The sequence below is a fragment of the Sceloporus occidentalis genome, unplaced genomic scaffold (genome assembly GCF_023333645.1).
Source record: "Sceloporus occidentalis isolate IW3139 unplaced genomic scaffold, rSceOcc1.0.p SCAF_4, whole genome shotgun sequence".
Lineage (NCBI taxonomy): Eukaryota > Metazoa > Chordata > Lepidosauria > Squamata > Phrynosomatidae > Sceloporus > Sceloporus occidentalis.
The window spans coordinates 45,375,151-45,395,673 of record NW_028316984.1 but is presented as its reverse complement, the minus strand read 5'-3'; the positions used below and the strand labels follow the sequence as shown (position 1 = coordinate 45,395,673).

General features: G+C 38.2%; 1 protein-coding gene across 5 annotated transcripts in view; it reads right to left on the bottom strand.

Annotated features, from left to right (window-relative positions):
* The window catches only part of RBMS1 (RNA binding motif single stranded interacting protein 1), a 185,252-nt gene that overhangs the window by 50,325 nt on the left and 114,404 nt on the right, over window positions 1–20,523 (bottom strand). For all 5 annotated transcript variants that reach the window (XM_089519908.1, XM_089519909.1, XM_089519905.1 and 2 more), the window contains exons 3-4: window positions 8,919–8,977; window positions 3,687–3,778 (exon numbers count right to left, since the gene is read on the bottom strand). In XM_089519908.1, coding sequence (XP_089376034.1) covers window positions 3,687–3,778; window positions 8,919–8,977 — 151 coding nt within the window. The remainder of the gene's footprint in view (window positions 1–3,686; window positions 3,779–8,918; window positions 8,978–20,523) is intronic.

The following is a 20,523-nucleotide window of genomic DNA, read 5'->3' as shown; positions in this document are numbered from 1 at the left end:
GGCAAGATGGCGGTGCCCTATACAGACGGGCGCGGCCATCTTGACGTAACGGACGCGCAGCGTCCGGATGTCTAAACCCGGAAGAGACGTCGCGAGTGCGTGCTTTGGCACTTGCGACGTCTCTTCTGGGTTGCCGGGGGAGTCGCACGGTTTGGCTGCAGCGGCTTCCCCGCGCTGCAACCGGCAGTGGCCCAAGACCGCCCCTTTTGGGTGGTCTGTAACGGGCCTGTGATTTTCAAAAAAGTAGCTTCATTTAATCTAGTTAGCTTTTTCATGGGCACACAGAAGAAATATAACTATTTAGACCCCTTTTGAATAGAATATTACATTCAATTTGTGGAGGAAGGTCCAAGTGTGTGGCAGATTGGCCAACAATATACACTTGGAAATACATTCTGCTAGGAAGCATGAGTTTATGCAACAGTGCATGGAGGATAGGTATGTTAGTGGCTACTAGTTATGAGTATAGAATGCCTCCAGTGTCAGAGGAAGCATGTCTCTGAATACCAGTTTCTAAGGTACATGCACAGAGTGCTATTTGTGCTGATGTCATGCTTGAGGGCTTCTCCTAAGAATCTAGCTGCTCACTGCTGCAGAACTAGTACTCTGTGTAAGATGAAATTTCAGCAGTAAGGCTCTTCTTTTTTCCTTACACTCTAAAAGCCAAGAAGCTTTTCACAGCAAATACTCTTAATGGAAAATGTCAGTCACCATAACTAACATATTGTATAAATGTATGTTTTTCCAAATAAGACTAGACTATAGGAAGCAACATGGAACATAGTAACCCAAGGGAATAAAGGAACCCAAGGAACTGAAGCTGCTATGGTTCTATAAGTAAGGCAGCGCCATACAATCTGAACCATGTATCTGTAGGAGACATTCCCAAACTTCCCATGGATAGTGAGAACCATGGATAATGGAGAACATAATATTATTACTGGAAGCTGACTACAGAGTCGCACTGGAGGACTTCCAGGTGCTTAGAGGGACCTTTTCCGCCCAGACACAGGTAAGTGAAACCATGATTGCTGATCCTGTGGATAGGGGGTTGGACTGTATATGTAAGCAGCAATATCAAAACTAAATGGTCTATAAAACCATTCACGGGTGTTTTCCAAGAAGGAAATTATGCTATACCATACCTCATGATATCATTGGTCAAGAGAAAAGATTAATAATTTTAATGAAACGGATGGGGTCACCATAAGTCAACAGGCAATTTAAAGGCACATACATGTACACACCCCCATCAATCCAGATGCTAGCATAATCTGATGTAAACAAACTAGAAGCCAGTTGTTCATACCTGAGGCACAAAAACAAAACAAAACAAAAAACCCAACCTATAAAAACTTAATCCAATCAAAAATCCACCAAACAGTGATACCTTTATTGGCCAACCAAAATCTACAATAAACAGGTTGCAAGCTTTCGAAGCTTCACTGTCTTCTTCATCCAGCAAGATGTTTGTTTGCATTTGCTAAATGGCCAACATGGCTACCCCTGGATGTTTTCATAAAAACTTAAGATAGTACACAAATCATATTTCCAAACCTACCAACCTTCTTTCCGTCTTTTCTTTTTTGTGTAAAAAAGTTGACTGTAAAGTCTTACCATTTTGTCTACTGTAATCATGGCCATATCAGTTCATTTGTTTATTCGTATCCCAGTCAGCATATTCACAAAGTGAGAACATTGTTTTCATAAGCAAAGTATTTGGCCATCATTACTCAACCAAAACAATATAATAATAATAATAATAATAATAATAATAATAATACCAGAATTAGATTCTATTGCCTAGCTGGATTATTACATTAACCCAGTATCCCATGAAACAATATGAAAAGCCCCAGTCTCAGTGGAATATCCCAAATCCTCACTACATCAACCTCACTGCTCTAAAACATATACAGTACTGATTTAGGGATGAAATGCATTGGGGCCATCTTGCACAGTCCAGGAAGAGACAGAACTACTTTGCCATTTAGCTATTGTAACAACCCAGGAAGAGAGGTGCATTTTGCCATACAACATTTACTACTAAATATTTTGGAAAGTTTTCAAGGACTTCTGACATACTCTTACATTTATTACAGTAAGAAAGGCCTAATTCCCACTAAAATAGCCTTGTGTCTCGTCAATACCATAGAGACTGCAGATGGGAGCTCATATGACTGAATACAAAATACAAAAGATCATCCATAGATTAGCAAACTATATCACAGGATGGAATTGCTTTTTAGATTTATATAGTGGTATATAATGTCAACTTTAGTCTGGAAGGAAACTTATTTCTTGATTTGAAAGCATATATGCTTTTATATTAAAGAAAACACATCCCTGCTCTTCACTGCATTCACATCTAAAGTCACATGGTAGTGGGGCTGATCATAACTGGAGACAAGTGTGCAATATTTATATAGATTTTTTTGTTTCGTGTCACATACATAGATATTAAATATTATGACACTCAAAGAATGACCATAATCAAATGAAGACATCTCATTTAACTCCACTAAGATCAAGTGCTTATGCATGTGATAAAATATGCATTAAGTAATAAACATATGGTTTTCATTTTGTTTTCCTGGAACTTATCCCAGGACATTTCAGGTTATAGCTCCACTGTTCCCCAGCTGAGAAAGTAGGAAAAAAGTATCAGCTGAAAGAAAACATCCTGGCTTACACAATACTCAGGAACAACAGGGCTGATAGAAAAGAAGGGCTGAATGATATTTAGGACATTCCTAAAAATACAAAAAACAAACAAAAAACCTCTCATGATTAAATACTTGAATATGCTTATTGTATTTCAACTCATATATTAGGTTTTCAAACCAGGAAGGATAAATTTTAAAGAACAGCTGCAGTGTATGCCTAAGATGTGACCACTTTATCAACAGCAGATTCAATATAAAAGGACTCTAACAAAGCAGAATATTCATTACTTTACCACCATTCATTAATCAGATCAGAATCTGACATAAAAGCCTTAAGGAACTTTGCCAGTTGCATGCTTCAAACTAACAGCTATGCCAAGGCTGAAATCTTACTCAAAGGTGAGCACAGCAGACCTGATTTGGATCTGGACCCTAGCCTTGGGCCAGAGGGAACTGACCATTGAGACACCCCATCTGAAATTTGCATAGGGGAAAAGGCTTCCATTGAAGTAAGCCAAAGCTTTCTCTGTCTTTCCCTCCCCCCCTCTCTCTATATGCATGCAATTTTTTGTGTACAGGGGTGGGGGGGGGGGTTGATTTGGATTAAAACACCACAGTTTGGAGAAGAGTAAATAGCTTCCCTCTATATGCTAGACCTCCTCAGGCAAGGCTATCTGCAGTGATGTAGATGTTTGGGATATATTAAAGATAACATGACACTTGGGCCACACTTTACAAGTATTTGTATGGTTCAGCCATTTTCCTACCTGTTTCATTATGGGTGCTGTAGACTAATCATGCAGGGTTCCCTGATGCTGCTGGTATGCTATTTCCAGTATTACTAGTATCCTAGCTAAAGTTAATGGAAGTTGTAGTCTGGCAGCATTTGGACAGAGAGGTCGCTAAAATGAGTACCCAGCTTGTTGAGGGCAATTAGCTTACAGTTGTAAACCGCTTGAGACTGCTTAGTTCGGTATGAAGCAGTATAGAAATGAAGCTGCTATTCTATATTGAACTTACCTTTGCCATCTGTGCTTGTACTCCAGTGGCCTTGAGAGCAGAGACTGCTTTTTGAGCTGCGGCTGGACTGTCAAAGTCTACAAAACCATAACCTGAAATTCAAAACAAGGATCATTTGTTGGTTAAGAAAACATTTTCACTTTAGATTCTACCAGTTTCCAACAATGGGAGTGTTGGCATATTATAACATATTGATATTTCATTTTATCCTTGCAAACATCCCATTTTTTTTTTAAACCCACACACATCAGTAAGAGGAAATTTTGGTTTACGCAATACACTACAGAAAATTTTGTGGCTAAGTAGAGATTTGAAGCTGTCCCTGCTGTTCTAGCTGTCTTTAAAAATAAGGTTTATTGTGCATATCTAACAAATTTGTTTTACATGCATAAATGCAAAAATGAAATTATCTGTATTATACATAATCATGTGACTGTTAAACTTATTCCAACTTGAATATTATAGCTAACAGAGGAAAGGACAGACGAATAAGAGTCACCAGCTCACTTTTTACATGTGGCTGATATGCAATTCAGGGCTGTTTATCTCCCTCCATCACCTTTTTTTTCTGCATTGGCTTTGGTACTTTGAACCTAGTACAGTATAGTTTTTTGTGGGTTATTTGGGCTATGTGACCATGTTCTAGAAGAGTTTATTCCTGACGTTTCACCTGCATGAAGAACCCACAAAAAACTATGGATGCCGGCCATGAAGGCCTTCAACTTCACACTAGTACAGTATCTTTAAAGCAGTTTTCTGTTACATTCAGGGAGAAGAGGAGGAGGAGGAGGCCAGTCCACACTCAACAGTTTCCATTCTAATTTAGGAAGCCAACATTAAACCACAATTCCCCATTCTGCATGTAAGTAGGAAACTGAAGGTAAAGATAAGGTGCCAGAGTCAGCATTGGAAGGAGGTGGTATGAAGGGAAGTGTGAGAGCTTGACATCTACTTTTGGCTTAATAAAACCCTTCTTTCTTTTTGTAAAAAGCCAAGAATATCATACTTAAACCAATCCCTGAGTGCTGTGGATTCATTCATACATGCCAGAACCTCCACAACAATTTTTTAAAAAGTGAGAAAGTGGTTCACGACTGACTGACTTATCACAGAATACCAAGTACTATTACATTATTGTTAAAGCAGAGGCCACTGCTTTAGATCTGTTGTGTGCATTTCAGTAACTTCTGACTTATGGTGACCCTAAAACACACCTGTCACAGAGGTTCCTTAGCAAGATTTGTTCAGTATGGGTTTGTCCTTGTCTTCTTTTCTCTGGGGCTGAGAAAGCATGACTTATCCAAGGTCACTCATTGGGTTTCCATGTCTGAGCAGAGATGTGAACCCTGATCTCCTGGAGTCCTAATTCAACACTCAAACCACTACACCACCCTGGCTTTTGCTTTAAACTGGTAAAAAGGTAAATTTAACAATGTCTGACAAAACACTGCACTAAATAGAGTCTGCACACATTTTCTCAGCTTCCAGAAAGGATTTTTTAAAGTTGAATTCACAACTTTACTCACCCACTAGTAAATAAATGTTAGCTTAATTTTAAAATAGTTATTAAATATCATATACTGCTAACAAACAAGAGAGATTAAATGACTGTTTGGATTTACTTTGTTTACTGCATTTACCAGAATAGCTTATAATTTACGTAGTGCTATGTATAAAGCTACTACTTGAAGCCTTCATTTATATTTGCATATGCTCTTTATTTTTACATCCACTGAATACACAATAGACACTCATCCATAAATGGGGATATCACATCATGAGAATGCCTCAAAGTTACTTGTTTTTATATTCCTGGATATCCTGATATGTGCCAGGCAGAAAACCCCACTTATCTGGACATGTCTTGTGCTTCCATCCACTTTTACATGATGACAGAATGTGGGCTTGGGCTGCAGACAACCATCACAAATACAATAAATGTGACTTCAGAAATCTCGATGAAATGTATCAGCAAAGAGATTGTATCTGGGAATGTGTACATATCAATCAAAGACTGAGCTCAGGTATCAACCTTTTTTCCCTTCCAGGACCATTAAAATGTTGCTCTGTGTGTGTGTGTGCGCGCACACACACACACGTGCACGCACATGCAATCTATTTAAAAGATAAATTGGCATCCTAGAAACTTCCAGGAGAAGAAATTCATTTTGCCTGCCCAACTCTCTTTTTCTGGCCAGAAAAAGGACAGTCCAGGATGACCAGAGGGGTTGAGGACCACAAAAAATGCTAGGGATTGGCACATGCAGCTCTGGCATTCTACTTTGCCCACCTCTGCCCTACTTTGTAATCAGTCCTACTACCCTTATGGGTATAACTAGTGGGAACAGAGGAGGGGGGATTCTCAACGGTTGTTCCCAGGTTCTATAACTCTCTTCTTAGAGTGATTAGTCTGCCTGGCACCCTTCTTGCTATCTGTCTGCAACTGAGTGAGGAATTTTTTGTTTCAGCAGGCCTTCTTTGATGGTCTCAGGGGGAAAAGGCCATTCAGAATATGCTGCAGTATTATTCACCTCCTCCCCTTTAACCATTTTACTTTTAGTAAAATTGTTGTTGTTAGATTAATTATATATTTTATTTTTTTGTATGACATGAATGTTAAAGTTGTATCTGTCTGATTTAAGAACCAGCATGGTATAGTGGTTTCAGTGCTGGACTACAACTCTGGAGACTAGGGTTCAATTCCCAGTTTGGCCATGAAACCCATTGGGTGACTTTGGGCCTCAAGGGAAGGCAATGGAAAGCTTCCTCTGAACAAATCTTGTCAAGAAACCTCCATGATAGGTTACTTTAGGGTCGCCATAAGTCAGAAACAACTTGAAGGCACACAATACACAAACATCTGTTTTAGCCTTTGTAAGTTGCCTTGAGTCTCAGACTGGGATATAAATAACTGTAATCATAATAATCAGCTTTGTAACTTTCAACATGCCTTTATTGGTGACTTAAATATAGAGGGTTTAGCCTATTCTGAGAAAATGTTTACAGGTTAGGAGGGCAAAAATGTGGTATTAATCAATGCTGCTAGCCACCAATAACATTGGTTCTGTGAAGTAATATTTTCCAAATAAATTTAAATCAAGTTGGGATCATCCCTGCATGGCAGGGGGTTGGACTGGATGGCCCTTGCGGTCTCTTCCAGCTCTATGATTCTATCATTCTAGAATGTTTATTCAAAATCAAAAACATGATCCACTTTACATATGCTATATGATACATTAGTTTTATTACAATACTTGTACTTATTTTATTATTTTTAGGTACATTTCCATAACTTTTGAAAGCACTTAAAGCTGTCAATCTGCTGTCCATTGTGAATGATATATGATCTGATCTGCATAGATGCATCTGTGCACACTCAGACTAACATCTTAGGAATGGGCACCTACTATTGTATCCAGGCATGACAGCTTTTATCCAGAGTTGCATGGAGTAGAATTGTGTAAACAGGATGATCCTGGAAGCAAAAGTGGGAGGAGAGTTTCACCAATTCCTCATATGCCCTCCAGTGCTTTGTCCCTGAAAGTCTGTTCAGGAAGGTGGTGGGCCTCCAGAACAATACATGAGCTGGGCACAACAGCTGCAATAGTTGCTCCACCCACTTCCCCAGGGAAACTATAGTCGGTCCTCTATATCCACGAATTTATTATCCACAGACCCAAGTATCCACAAATTGAAAATATTCCAAAAAATATAAATTCCAAAAAGTAAACCTTGATTTTGCCATTTTGTTTTTGCAAAGGACTAGCACCAAGTTGCAAAACTGGCCCTTCTATAATTTGAGCAATGCAGAGATAAGGTGTGTGTGTGTGTGTGTGTGTGTGTGTGTGTATGGTTTGCCTTCAAGTCATTTCCGACTTATGGAAACCCTAAGCCAAACCTACCACAGGATTTCCTAGGCAAGTTTCTTCAGAGGAGGTTTGCCATTGCCTCCCTCTGAGGCTGAGAGACTGTGACAACGTCAATCAGTGGATTTTCATGGCTAAGCAGGGATTTGAACCCTGCTCTCCTAGGTTATAGTCCAACACTCAAAGCACTATGCCTGACTGGCTCATGCATGAAAATGTACAAAATTTGAATAGGTGATGACCATAAAATCTGCTGTGAACCTCAAGGGATAGGAGATAACAAATATGAATGTCACCTAACACTAAAATCCTATAAACTTCTATTTCAAAGTAAGGTTAAGTGACCTCAGCAGGGTTTACTTCCAAGGAAAATAGGTACTGTACTTGGTTGCAGTTTAATTTCATTTAATCACCTCCACCCTTTTCCTCAGTGGATGCACTTAAGCATTAGGCATAAAAATAATGTGGACAAATGAATGTTTTAGATTACTAATATCTCCTTTGATCCTCTTTACACAGGAAAAACTGATTACACATCACCAGTCTTTGTATACAATGTCTCCACTGAACAGATGATTTTAATTTTCTTTATTCTTGTTTGTCAACTTTGTCTCTGTCATAGAAAGAGTAAATGTTAGCACTGTTAAATTGGCTGATGTTTCTTCTTTACTCAAAAAAGCACCTAAAGATGGGGAAGGGCTAAAACCTGATACGTCAGTGTTTACTTTTATGTTTTGCCCACTACTCATTTTGTTAGGAAATGAGCTAATCTTAATTACACTGAATGCTGAAGGTCACCAAACTGAATTAATGCACCCAGTGTCTCAGAAATGAGTTTTGTTATTTTTTTCCCTAGCTATAATTATGTCAGTGAAAATGAAACCCCTTTCCTTCTCTGTTATATTTCTTTTTTTAAAAAAGGAAGAGAACACAAACACAATTAGGGGATTGGAACATGCAATTAAGAACTGCTTAACACTAGTCCACTCTAATTAATAAAGCCAATTTACACAATATGTAATCTTTTCAGATACTTTGTGCAGTCAAACGGTCTTTTGTAAAGGGTTTGCATCTCAGCATGCAAGAAAACAACATTTTCAAACTCCCGTTTTTTCCTTTGAAGCAAAGGGTAAATGCCAAACAGTCCCATGCATGTTAAATCTGACTACAGCCATCAGAGGTTTTGGCATTTGGCTTTAGTGCTGGTTATATCCCAACTGTCCTAGGGATAAATGCTCCAATGTAGTCCAAGACCAATGTAGAAATGAACAAATACTCCGAAGCAATACAAGACCAAGATACTTTTAGAGAAGAAAATAAAAAGTGAATTTAAAATCAAAATAGAAAAAAGGAATAACAAACATACCTTTGCATTTGTTTGTGGTTTTATCCAAAATAGCTTTCGTAGATACAATTTTCCCATATCTATATTTTTTTTTAAAAAGGAAGAAAGCAAAAAGTTATGTTTACAATATTCCACTTGCAATATTACTGTGCAAATGTGAATTTGTCAAAATATATTTATGTAAATTTTAATCTTAAAAAAGGGTGCGTGTGTAACAGTGATTATTTAGAAAAGGAGCCCAATTTTACCCCTATTTCTACCAACTGTACAGAGATCTGTACCAAAACAGATATGGTAGCATGAGGCAAAGGAGCAGAACCTTCTATTAATCAGAGGTGGAGAAACACCCGACTCTTTATCACATAATCTTACACCCCTGCTGGGTATTATGAGTAAACTATTCAAGAAACTTTTGTATGATAAGAAAAGCACCAGCAGAAACATTATATCCATTCACTCTTCATCAGTGGTGATGGCTAGTGGCTTTAGATGAGATATCCAAAAGGCTGGGCCTTTCTTTAAAGTTTTAACTAAAAACTCCAAGTGGATTTCCCCCCTCTCCCTTCATGGGAGACATCAAGCATCGCTGCTTTTTCCTCACAATAAAGAGATCACATTGGGCAACACCCATTACTTGTACCCCATATTTTCTCCCTGTACCTATGTTACAAGAGAATTCATACTCAAAGGTTAATGGAAGATTCTAAGCCTGAGACCATCAGCCCTAGCTGGGGAAAACTCGTTGTCTAAAATTTTGGAAAGAAGCTCCCAGAGAACATAGACAATGGTAAGCTAAAGGGATCAATGGTCTGAGAGAGTACAAGGCAGTCTTCCTTCCTTCTACAGAGGCATTCACCAGACTGATGCCATGTTTCCTTTTACTGTAATTCTTGCTCTCTCTCTCTCTCTCTCTCACACACACACACACACACACACGTCCATAATTCTCAATATATTCTCTTTGAATCACTTAGGATGTATCTGCATTGTAGAAATATGGCAGTTTGACACCACTTTAATTGTCATAGCTCCATCATAGAGAATCCTGGGATTTATAGTTTTGTGGGACACCAGACCTCTTTGACAGATAAGGCTAAAGGCAGGGGTAGGCAACCTTTTTGAGCCAGGGGCTGGGTTGCTGTCCCTCAGACAACTGGGGGATCGAAGGCAAAAAATAAATAATTAAATAATTAAAAAAAAATTTTAACTATATAAATAAACCGGGACAAATGTAGGACAAAATTTTCAAATGGAGGACTTAAAAAAGCAATGGAGGGCACGTGAAAAAAATGCTGATTTTTTAAAAAATGTTAATATAAATGCATGTTTCTGAGGCTTCTATAGACAATTGCCCCCAAAAGGCCCTGGCGGCAATCGGCGGCAGGACTGGGCTGAGGCCGGTCCCAAGGCCTTGCCGGGCCGCATCCGGCCCGCGGGCCGTAGGTTGCCTGCCCCTGGGCTAAAGGCCTTGTAAAATCACAAGTCCCAGTATTCCATAGGAAGGGGCTACATCACTTAAAGTGATGTCAAACTGCATTATTTGTACAAGGAATATGCATTCTTAATTTCACTTTAAGATATGAAAACATTTTGCACTTGTTGCTACTTTTCTAAACAGAAAGGCTGTATTTCATACAACTGTTCTGGGCAAAAGTGTATGTTACAGTATTGAGACTGTAATAACACAGAGGAAGTTAATAAATATACAGTCAATTAAGATGTTAGTCAAACATGTGAATTTGCTGATAAGAGTTATCTGTGGGTTTTAGGGCTAATTTATTCCTGAATTTTAGCCTGTATCTGTGGCTGACATTTTCAGAAGTTGAAAGTATGTGGAATATACAGTCATCCCTCCATATTTGCGGCTTTGATATTTGCGGCTTTGATTATTCACAGATTTCATTAATATGTTCTCTCTAGGACTGTCTAGGTCCTCCAGTGCAACTCTGTGGTCAACTTTAACTAAAAGTTGCACTGAAAGACCATTTGTAGCTACTCCAGTGCCATTCTATGGTCAGTGTATGTTGGACATTGACCACAGAGTTGCACTGGAGGAGCTACAGATTCCTAGAGAGGTGTCCTCTCAGGTAAAAACAATGTTTTTGTTATTTGCGGTTTTTCCATATTCATGGGGGTCTTGTTCCCCTAACCCTAGCGAATATGGAGGGACAACTGTATATATATTCATAGATGTAGATGGTGACAAGTAAAGTGTACATGACAAAAACACCAGTGTCCATGGAGAGAACACAAACCCTAGCGATCACCTCCATTGCATTATCTTCCAGAAAGGACCAGGGCCACTGTAATATGGTATCCCAACCTCTGCCCTGGCTAGGAGACCCAGGAAAGTTGATGCTAAGAAATGCTGGTGTAAGTCCAGGCAAACTGTTTGGGTTGTATTATTCCTCCACCCACTGGCATAAATCAGACACTGGAGCAGCCAAGAATGTTTGTCTTTGCAAACCAGATTGCAAAACTAAAATGGAATGAATCCACACAGTCAGAAATATTCAAGAGCACCTGGTGATGAGATGTAGAGATTCATTTGGGAATTTCTGAAGGCATTATGTAATCCCAAACCCCAAACTTAAAATCAATGTTTTACTGACAATCAGTTAAAAAGTAATAGCCCTCACCCCACCCAGTGTGAATGAATTACAGTTGGCCCTTCTTATACATGGATTCAAGCATCTGCAGTTTGAAAATGTTTAAAAAAAGTATAAATTTCAAATATCAAACATTGATTTCCATTTTTTATAAGGGACACCATTTTGCTATGTCATTATATTTAATGGGACTTGAGCATACACGGATTTTGTTATCCACGGGGGATTTTGGAACCAAACCCCAGCGTATAACAAGGGTCCACTGTACTTTTACTTAAAGGTAACATTTTCAAAGTATATATGCAAAGGGATTTTGCAGCACCTTTGAGACTAATGGGTATGTCTTTGATTTTCAAGGCTTGGTTTAGTAGATGATAGCACTGCATCCAGACTACTGGCCTACTCCATAGTTTAATTCAGAGTAGGGATCTGAGGACTTCCAGTGGGGGAGGATGGTGCTTGGATGTTCATGAGAGTGGTCTAGTTCTCAGGGGAGACTTCAGTAGTGGTTGTGGGCCAGGGACTCACTAGCAGCAGAAATTTTCCTCTGGGCTGGGGAGAAAATGTGGGATCAGCCATGCTGACCATACTTGGCAGGAGATTTATATGAAAACAAAAATGATGAGAAGAGAGATTAAACAGAGAATGGAAAAATCGGTTTATGGAGAAAAAAATGGAGATTCGGAGATGGAAGATATGGGAGGAACTGAACAGAAAGAACAGAGGGAAGTGGATGCTGAAATTGGATGCTCTAATATCTTGAAAGGAGAATTGAAGAGGAAGAACATACAAATAGTAAGGAATTTAATCTTGAGAAGAGTGTTTCTCTAGAATATTTATGAAAAGAAAGAACTTTTGCATTGGAGAAAACACAGGCCCAGAACAGGCCCAGAAAGAGTGGCCAGAGGCTGCGATCAGGATAGGACCGCACCGACCACATGGCCTGCTCCCAAAACAGACTGCCACCGTCGTCCTAAACCAGGAGTTGGATCTAATCTGCTCCTTTTTGATCAGGTCCAAATGACTGGGTTGCAGTGCTGGAGTGCCTTCTGGCTGCTTTGGGGGTGTTTGAATGTTGCGCCCCCAAAGTGGCTATAAGCTGCCTTATTTGGCCTGTGTGCTGTGGATGAATGGGTATATGTTCTCTAAAAAGAAGATGTAGATGGAGACAGAAGATCCAAAGCTATGAGAGTTGGTGTCTATGAAAAGGATCCTTCCTTCCTGGGTGTTATATGTTCAATGTTTATTGGGTTTGAAATTTAAAAAACCCCAAAACAAAACGTAAGTGAAATTTAAATTCAAGGGATAATTGTAATGGGCTAGTTTTATTTGATTTTAGAGAATATGTAAGGTTTAGTCTTATTATTGGACATTAAAGCTGGAAAATAATGAATGGAAATTATTGTATAAAATATAGTTGAATTACAGTAAAGGCAGAGAGAAGGTCTGAGTCAGGGATAGGCAACCTGCGGCCCGCGGGCCAGATGCGGCCCGGTGAGGCCTTGGGACCGGCCCCAGCCCGGTCCTGCCACCGATTGCCGCCGGGGCCTTTGGCATCTCGCGCAAGGGGCATGGTGGGGCAATTGTCTATAGAAGCCTCAGAAACATGCATTTATCTTAACATTTTAAAAAAATCAGCAAATTTTTTCACGCGTCCTCCATTTTTTTAATGTAAAAAGTGCCCTCCATTTCAAAATTTTGTCCTACATTTATCCCGGTTTATTTATTTATTTAATTTTTTAAAAATTATTTAATTATTTATATTTTGGCTTCGGCCCCCCAGTTGTCTGAGGGACAGCAACCCGGCCCCCGGCTCAAAAGGGTTGCCTACCCCTGGTCTGAGTGATGAGACAAAGTGACAAAGATCATTATTGTTTGTTATGATAAAAGAAAAAATGCTACCTTTTTTATTTTAAGAAAAAAGGAATTAACGATAGTTGGTTTTATTCATTAATAAGAGTGGAAAACCTAGATGCAACATAATAAATTGACTCTTTGGAAAAGAAAAAAAATTGGTGACTTTCAGTTGCATTAATTAATATGAGCCTGCCTGCCTGCCTGCCTATCTATGAACAAGGAAGATAAAGAGGGGTTGGATTTAAGGGCTGAAGAAAATATAGCTGGAAGTAATCTTTTTCTTTATTATTTTGGTAGTAGTAGCTTTTATTAAGTTATGTGTAGTTTTGTGTTTTGAAGTCTGTCTTTGTTATTTGTATTATTCCATTCTTATTTTATGTAATTTTTACTGAAAAAAACTAATTTAAAAGACAGTATACAGATCTGAGTAAGATCTGTGCATTAGCTATACAGATATTACATGATCTAGCAGAACTACAAATGGATCTCCTATCAAGGAGCAAATAGAGATGTGTTGTGGTACCAAGGAAGCAGAACACCCACTCAAAACACAACTAAGGGAAAAGGTTACCATCCCATTATCGAAGTCACATCATCACTTCCTCCTTTGTTTGCCTCTCAGGGTAGTGGCAGACCTGGTCTGTCATATGAGTCTGCCAGTGACTCTGGTACTCATTCCTGCCAACATCAACAGTTTTAAATGAGCACTGTTCTATTAAAAACATCTTCAGAGCTAATCTAAAGTGTCTTTACAGCTAGTCATATATGGATCCTTCCAAAAATTACTATAGTTGGTCCACTGTATCCATGATTTCTTTATCCATGATTCAACCATCCACAGCTTGATTTTTTTTTTAAAAAAAATATAAATTCCAAAAAGCAAATCTTGATTTTACCATTTTATATAAGGGGCACTGTTTTACTATGTCATTGTATTTAATGTCACTTAAGCATCCACAGATTTTCATATCCACCGTGGGTCCTGGAACCAAACAAACCCCTGTGAAAACCAAGTGTCCAGTGTAATACAGTTTTTTAAAAAGAAGACATTGCATATTTTCTCTATTTTTATGTAATGCATTGATTTTTATTCAAAATCAGCATATTCATACATGTTGTTTCATAACACTTATATTTTTCATTAAAACATTACTGTTATGATACATTTCATGTTTCTCTTCCAATTTTTTTTTACATATTTGGTAGGAATACAACAGGATCTGAAGCCTTATAAAATCAGCTATCCTACCAACTGAATATCTAATTATCATACCAGTGTTTTTCTATTACACAGCATGTTTGCCATGGGGAATACAGCACTGAAGCAGTTGTACTAACAACACACACAAAAAGCCAGGGACTACTCTGTTAGGAGGTAAAATCCTTTAATCCACATTGATTTTATTCATTTATTACATCATCTGTTTATATACCCCCAGAGCAGCATACACATGCTATTTTACAGGACAGCATAAGCAATAAATAAAATAAAATAAAATGTCAGGCCCCTACTTGAAAAAGATTACCACCTACATTTTAGTAATGAGGGTCTAAGCAGGGAAAGAAAGGAGAGAAAAGGACAATACAGTATGTAAATGTGTGTGAAGGCAGTTACATTAACTTACATCAAAGCTTACAGAATCCTGTTGTTAACTATTTGTTCTCCCTATCAACAACCCTGACCCAAATATTGTGGTTATTTGTGGCCAAGGTGACTTTGACTTATGGTGATCCTACAAATGATACACTTCCAAGTCATCCTATGAGCTAATAACTTCCATGTTATTAAAAGTCCTGCTTGGGTCTTCTAAACTCTGGGCCATGGCTTCCTTGACTGAGTCTATCCACCTGTGAAGCAGTCTTCTTTTTCAACTGCCATCTACCTTTCCAAGCATTATTGTCTTTTCTAATGATGTATGTCTACCCAGATGTAAGACCCCCTGTGTTCAACTGGGCACAGTTCTAGCAAGGACATGCAGGACTGCAGCTTTTGGCTTTCCATCAGCTGGAGTGGAAACAAAAGCATTAAGCCAAAGCATTCATAAATCATTAACCTGATACTATTTACAGAAAAGAAACTCATTTCTGAGGTGTAAGAAAATAATTTTAACAACAGCCTATGCTCTTTCAGCTCCTTCGACAAATGTTATCTTTGCTTCTTTCAAGTACACATCACTCTTAAGCAACGTTAAACAGGGCTTTTTAGATCCTCTAATAAAGACATTGTCCCAGAATTTATTTACCCTGCCTCAGAAATACAAACTGAACTAGATTCTCCTGATGTAAAAGAAATTGTGAATGCAAAGCCTCTGGGTGAGATCCACATCCTGGATGTCCCTTTCACAAAAATAGAAAAGAGAGAAGAAGAAAGCACTGGGAATATGTAAATAGTTTTACATTGCCCCAACAATCCAGCAGAAATGTAATGTCTAACCAGGAACATACATGGCTATAATATGCTGACTTGTTTCATATCATTCTTTCCCACTGCCCAAGAATAAGAGACTTAGAAAAGAGAACAACAGCTCCTATAATAAATATATAAGTATGTCTAACAAGACAGTAGGTAATACACACTACATTATAGGGATCAAATCTCAAATGTGGGGAGTCTGCTGTCCATTTTAGAACATGTGGCAAAGATGTCTTGAGTGTTGAAGAATCTGTTTACAGTTTCCAAAATGTCTTGGGTGGTGCTTGCAGTATTTTGTGTATCCAACCAAGTGTGGTGGAATGGTTGGAGCCTATAGTTTTGAAATTTAGGATAGCTGAGCTACTACACACATTGGATAGCCTTGGGTAGTCAGCCTAACCCATCTCACATAAGTGTTGAGAAGGTTAAAGTAAGAGGATCCAAGTAAATCTCTAAATTCTGCACCACCTTCAAGAAGGTATAGCAAGGTCAGATTAAGGAGGCTGTGAATTCAAATGAACAAGTTGTGAGGGAGGGGAAACTTAGAAGTTCTTTAAAAACCACATGTGTATGGATGATGTCTGAATGATTGGCATTCCATAGCTAGCACCAATGGATCTTTGAAAGATTGGTGTACAGGTGAGAAGTTAACAGAGAAGTGAATTGGGCTTACAGCTAAAGAGCACAGGATGCAATTCCTGTTTAGCAAGAAAGAAACTCCTTGTTATTCCAGAAGCAATTTATCAAGTTATATCAATGCTAGCACAATTCCACACAAGAATTTTGAACTGTATCTGGGCCATTAAAAACAAAACAAAATGTGGTATCCCTGTTTTGTTTTAAAGAACCAACATGATGGAGTAGCAGGGCAGAAACATTTTGACTCCTGCTCTGGGAACCTTAGGAAGTAACATGGATATAATCTTGCCTGCAATATGTATCTCATACTTACTTCTAGGTGTCAAGCTTAAAATCAAGGTTAGAGGAAGGAAACTGCCTTGGATTTCCTGGTTATTTTTGTATTCTTGGCTCTCCTGCACTAGTAGTAACTTTTGACAGCTGCTCACAGAAATCTAGGACCATCACTGAAGATTTGGAGTTTGTGCACAAAATAAAAACACAAATTTTAAACCTTGCTCAAACTTTGGTGGTCTGTCTGGAGAAAGTTTCAATACTGATTTATTTTTAACCTAAAAATATGCTTGCAAATGCTTTATGTACTAGGAGGGAAGAAGCAAGCTGTCCTGCATTATCCCCTCAATAAAGAGGAGAAGACAAAAGATAAAGAGAAGACAAACGATCTGCTTGCAATTCTTTCATCCCATTATAATCCCAATAATAAGTGTATATATGTGTACATGCTTGTTCACAGTGGAGACCCTCCGAAACCCAACATATTGTAAGTGGTGGGGCTGAAGCTGAGACATAATGTTTTACAAAGAAAACCCAATACTTATAGACACATTACCCCATACAGACTAGATCTGAGGCCAAGCGATTCATGACAACTCTCCGCTTCAATCATTTTTGTGGAGACAGGTTTTGTTCTAACTGGTCCATCAGAGATTGACAGAAATAAAAAATACTATCAGATGCCAAGAGGCATGTATTACTCTCGTCTGTTAAAGTCTCTGCTTAGAATGGGTGAAGCAATTCAGTTTTAAGAATATCAAGCTCTTCTTCTGGAATTAGGGGAAACAGCTTTAGGGGAAGAGAATTAGAGGAAACAGGCATGACCCTTCATTTGGAAAAAAAAATGCCTCAGTGCCTCTTGGTCACAGTAAGAGGGATGGCATGGACCTAGGAAAGAAATGAAAGAAGCAAAGAACTCACACATTGATGGATGGGACAGGCTGGTACATACTCTTGACACTGTCTCCAGTGCTGTCAAAGAATGACCCTGTGCAAGCAATTTCCCTACAATGCTCAAAGGATAGAAAGAGATACATGGTGCTGGAAGAAAAAGGGGAAAGAGAAGTATAGAGGTTTGGGCACTGCATGAATGGCAATCTCCCTATCAGCTGTAGGTCAGAAAAACTACAGGGGAAAAATTCTGTACAATTCCATTTTAGAGTATATCTCAAATACATTGCAAAAGGTTAAAAATCACTGTGTTAAAGACATAAAGAGACCACCATTTAAAACAGATTATTGTCTATTTTAGACAACAGACAAGCTTTTCTTCCCCTAAGCTGTACCCACTGGTCTCTCAGAGCTCTGTTTTTTCTTTCTGCTTCTCCATCTTATTCTTTGAGAATGTTTAATCATATCTAAAGCTTGCTATTCATACTGGCCTTTCAATGATCAATTAAATCTAGCTACATATGTCACTGTTGCACACTACATTCAAGCTGATCATTATTTTGAATGGTGGATTACATGCTATGGCCTGTTACGGACTGCCAAAATAAAGCTGCTTCGGGTCTCTTTGGAGGTATGCTATTTAAATGATGCATGGGTCCTAAGAGTCCGGAGTTCGCACCAAAGCCACACTCCATTCCTAAGCACCGGAGTGCAGCTTTTGGTGCATCTTCTGGATTCTTAGGATGCATGCATCATTTAAATAGCATACCTCCAAAGAGACCCGAAGCAGCTTTATTTTGGCAGTCTGTAACAGGCCAAAGTTGCTCATATACAGGTTTATCATTTAAAGAAAATATCTAAGCTCTAAAAAGTTGTTCTGTCAAGACTGAGCATGGGAGAACATTTGAGAATGCAAAGGTACAAAGAAAGACAATAACTGGTATGATTCCACATGCAGCCAAGAATTCACATAGCATTAATAAAGGGAGATTCTACAGAAATATTCATGCTTCACTTACATAAAAGATTGCACAAATAAAGTAATTTATTTGAATTTTAATTTTCCTTGTGACACATGCATTCCAAGAGTGGAAGATGCCTTATGGGCAGAATCCATTTTCTGCATACTGAAGGGGGTTTTGTGTCTTTGCATAAAATGCTTTCACCAAAGAAGAGACAGAACTGAGGTGTTTCTATTTGCTCAGTCCCCTCTATAACATTCCACAACTACTGGTACTCTTCCAAAAGGTGCTGTACAGTCCTTTCACAACATCTCAAGATGACATGATAACTGATGTTGCACAAGTGTCCCCCTTTTTTTCTGCACAAGTGTACACAAAATAGTGCTCCTGGTGCTTCTACAGACTGGAAGTAAAGTTTGCAATGGAAGCTGCACAGTAATTCATACAAAATGAAGGCCATGTGAACAACAGAATAGGAAAATACTTTAGAGATCAGGAAATGTTTATTTCCTCCTGTTTGTGGAGATCAAGTATCAGCTTCAAAGAAATCTAACTAGAGTGCAGGGACTCATGCATTCTGTCAGCCTTGAATGGCTATTTTTGGTCACAACTGCCCTTAGTTGTTTCAGTATGGGGAATGCACTGTGATAGACTGAAAAGGAGAATTATTCTTATGGCCATCTCCAGGACATTTTGAATAAACACATCAAAGTGCATTTCCTAATCACAGCTATAAGATCTGTTTCAAGTTTATAGAGGGAAATCCAAAGTAATATTTCCAAAAGAAGACAGGCTGGCAAGACACATCAAAGCATATTTGTGTTATTTTAAGAATATTGTACTCGGAGAAAACACATAATGCATATGTCACCACCACATTCTGGTCACTGGGTTGGATCCAAAGAATGATGAGTGGAAGGAAACAGTCACTTGCACTATTTTGTAACACTTGAGAGGTTAAACAGCACACATTTTACATGTAGAAGATTTAATCAACTGACAATGCTGGGCTAAATGGATAAATGGAGTTCTCCTATCTTTCTACAATGGTACAAGGGTTAGGGAGTATAAATTACAGTCCCAGAGAGGACTAAAATTATTATTTACCAAAAATACTATGTTCTACAGAATATTTTAGGTCTGATATAAAAAGATGCTAATATTTGTATGTTTCAATAAATGCATTTTAACATCTTATTACTATTTGTTTATTCATTTTTTCAGTTCATTAATATGGATATACAGATACAGATTGCTATGAATAATTTATTAGTGAATGATCCAACTCTTGGTGAATTCTCGATATAAATGAGAATTAAGAATTATGGAGAGGAAGTCCAGCTCTAAAAGCATCCAGAACTAATTAAGCAATTGCAATTTGAGTTTTTCCTCTCCCTGCTATTTTTTAGGAGGCCATCTGAAACGGTTGATATCTCAGCAAAATTTTGTTCAAAAAATGAAGAACAAAAGAAGGATATATTCAAGGTTTTAAAAAAGGGAAATTATTTGATAAATACTATACATTATTCTCTTGACACCAAGTCTTAAGCCTGTTACTGGACAGACTGGGTTTATCTTGCTCATGAACAATCATTCTGTGAAAGACAGAAATACGATACATGGACAGCCATGTCAAGATTTTTAATATAATATAAAATAGAATAGAATACTATTTATATAAAGTAGCATTAAGAAAAATCATCAAAACATTTGTTTGTATCTTTCTACAGATTATATCTGAGAATAATACAAATTTGCATTTATTTAGTTCTATAGATGATGAACTAAAAATTTAATTCTGTGTATGTGCCTTCAGTTCATCTATTGACTTATGGCAGCCCCATGAATTTCACACTTTTCCTTAGGCAAGGGACAGGGGAAGTTTTGCCAGTTCTTTCCCCTGAATACAGTCTACAGCATCTAGAATTCTACAACAGGTTAAATAAAGCCAAAAGTCAGTGTCATCATCACATCACTTTAAC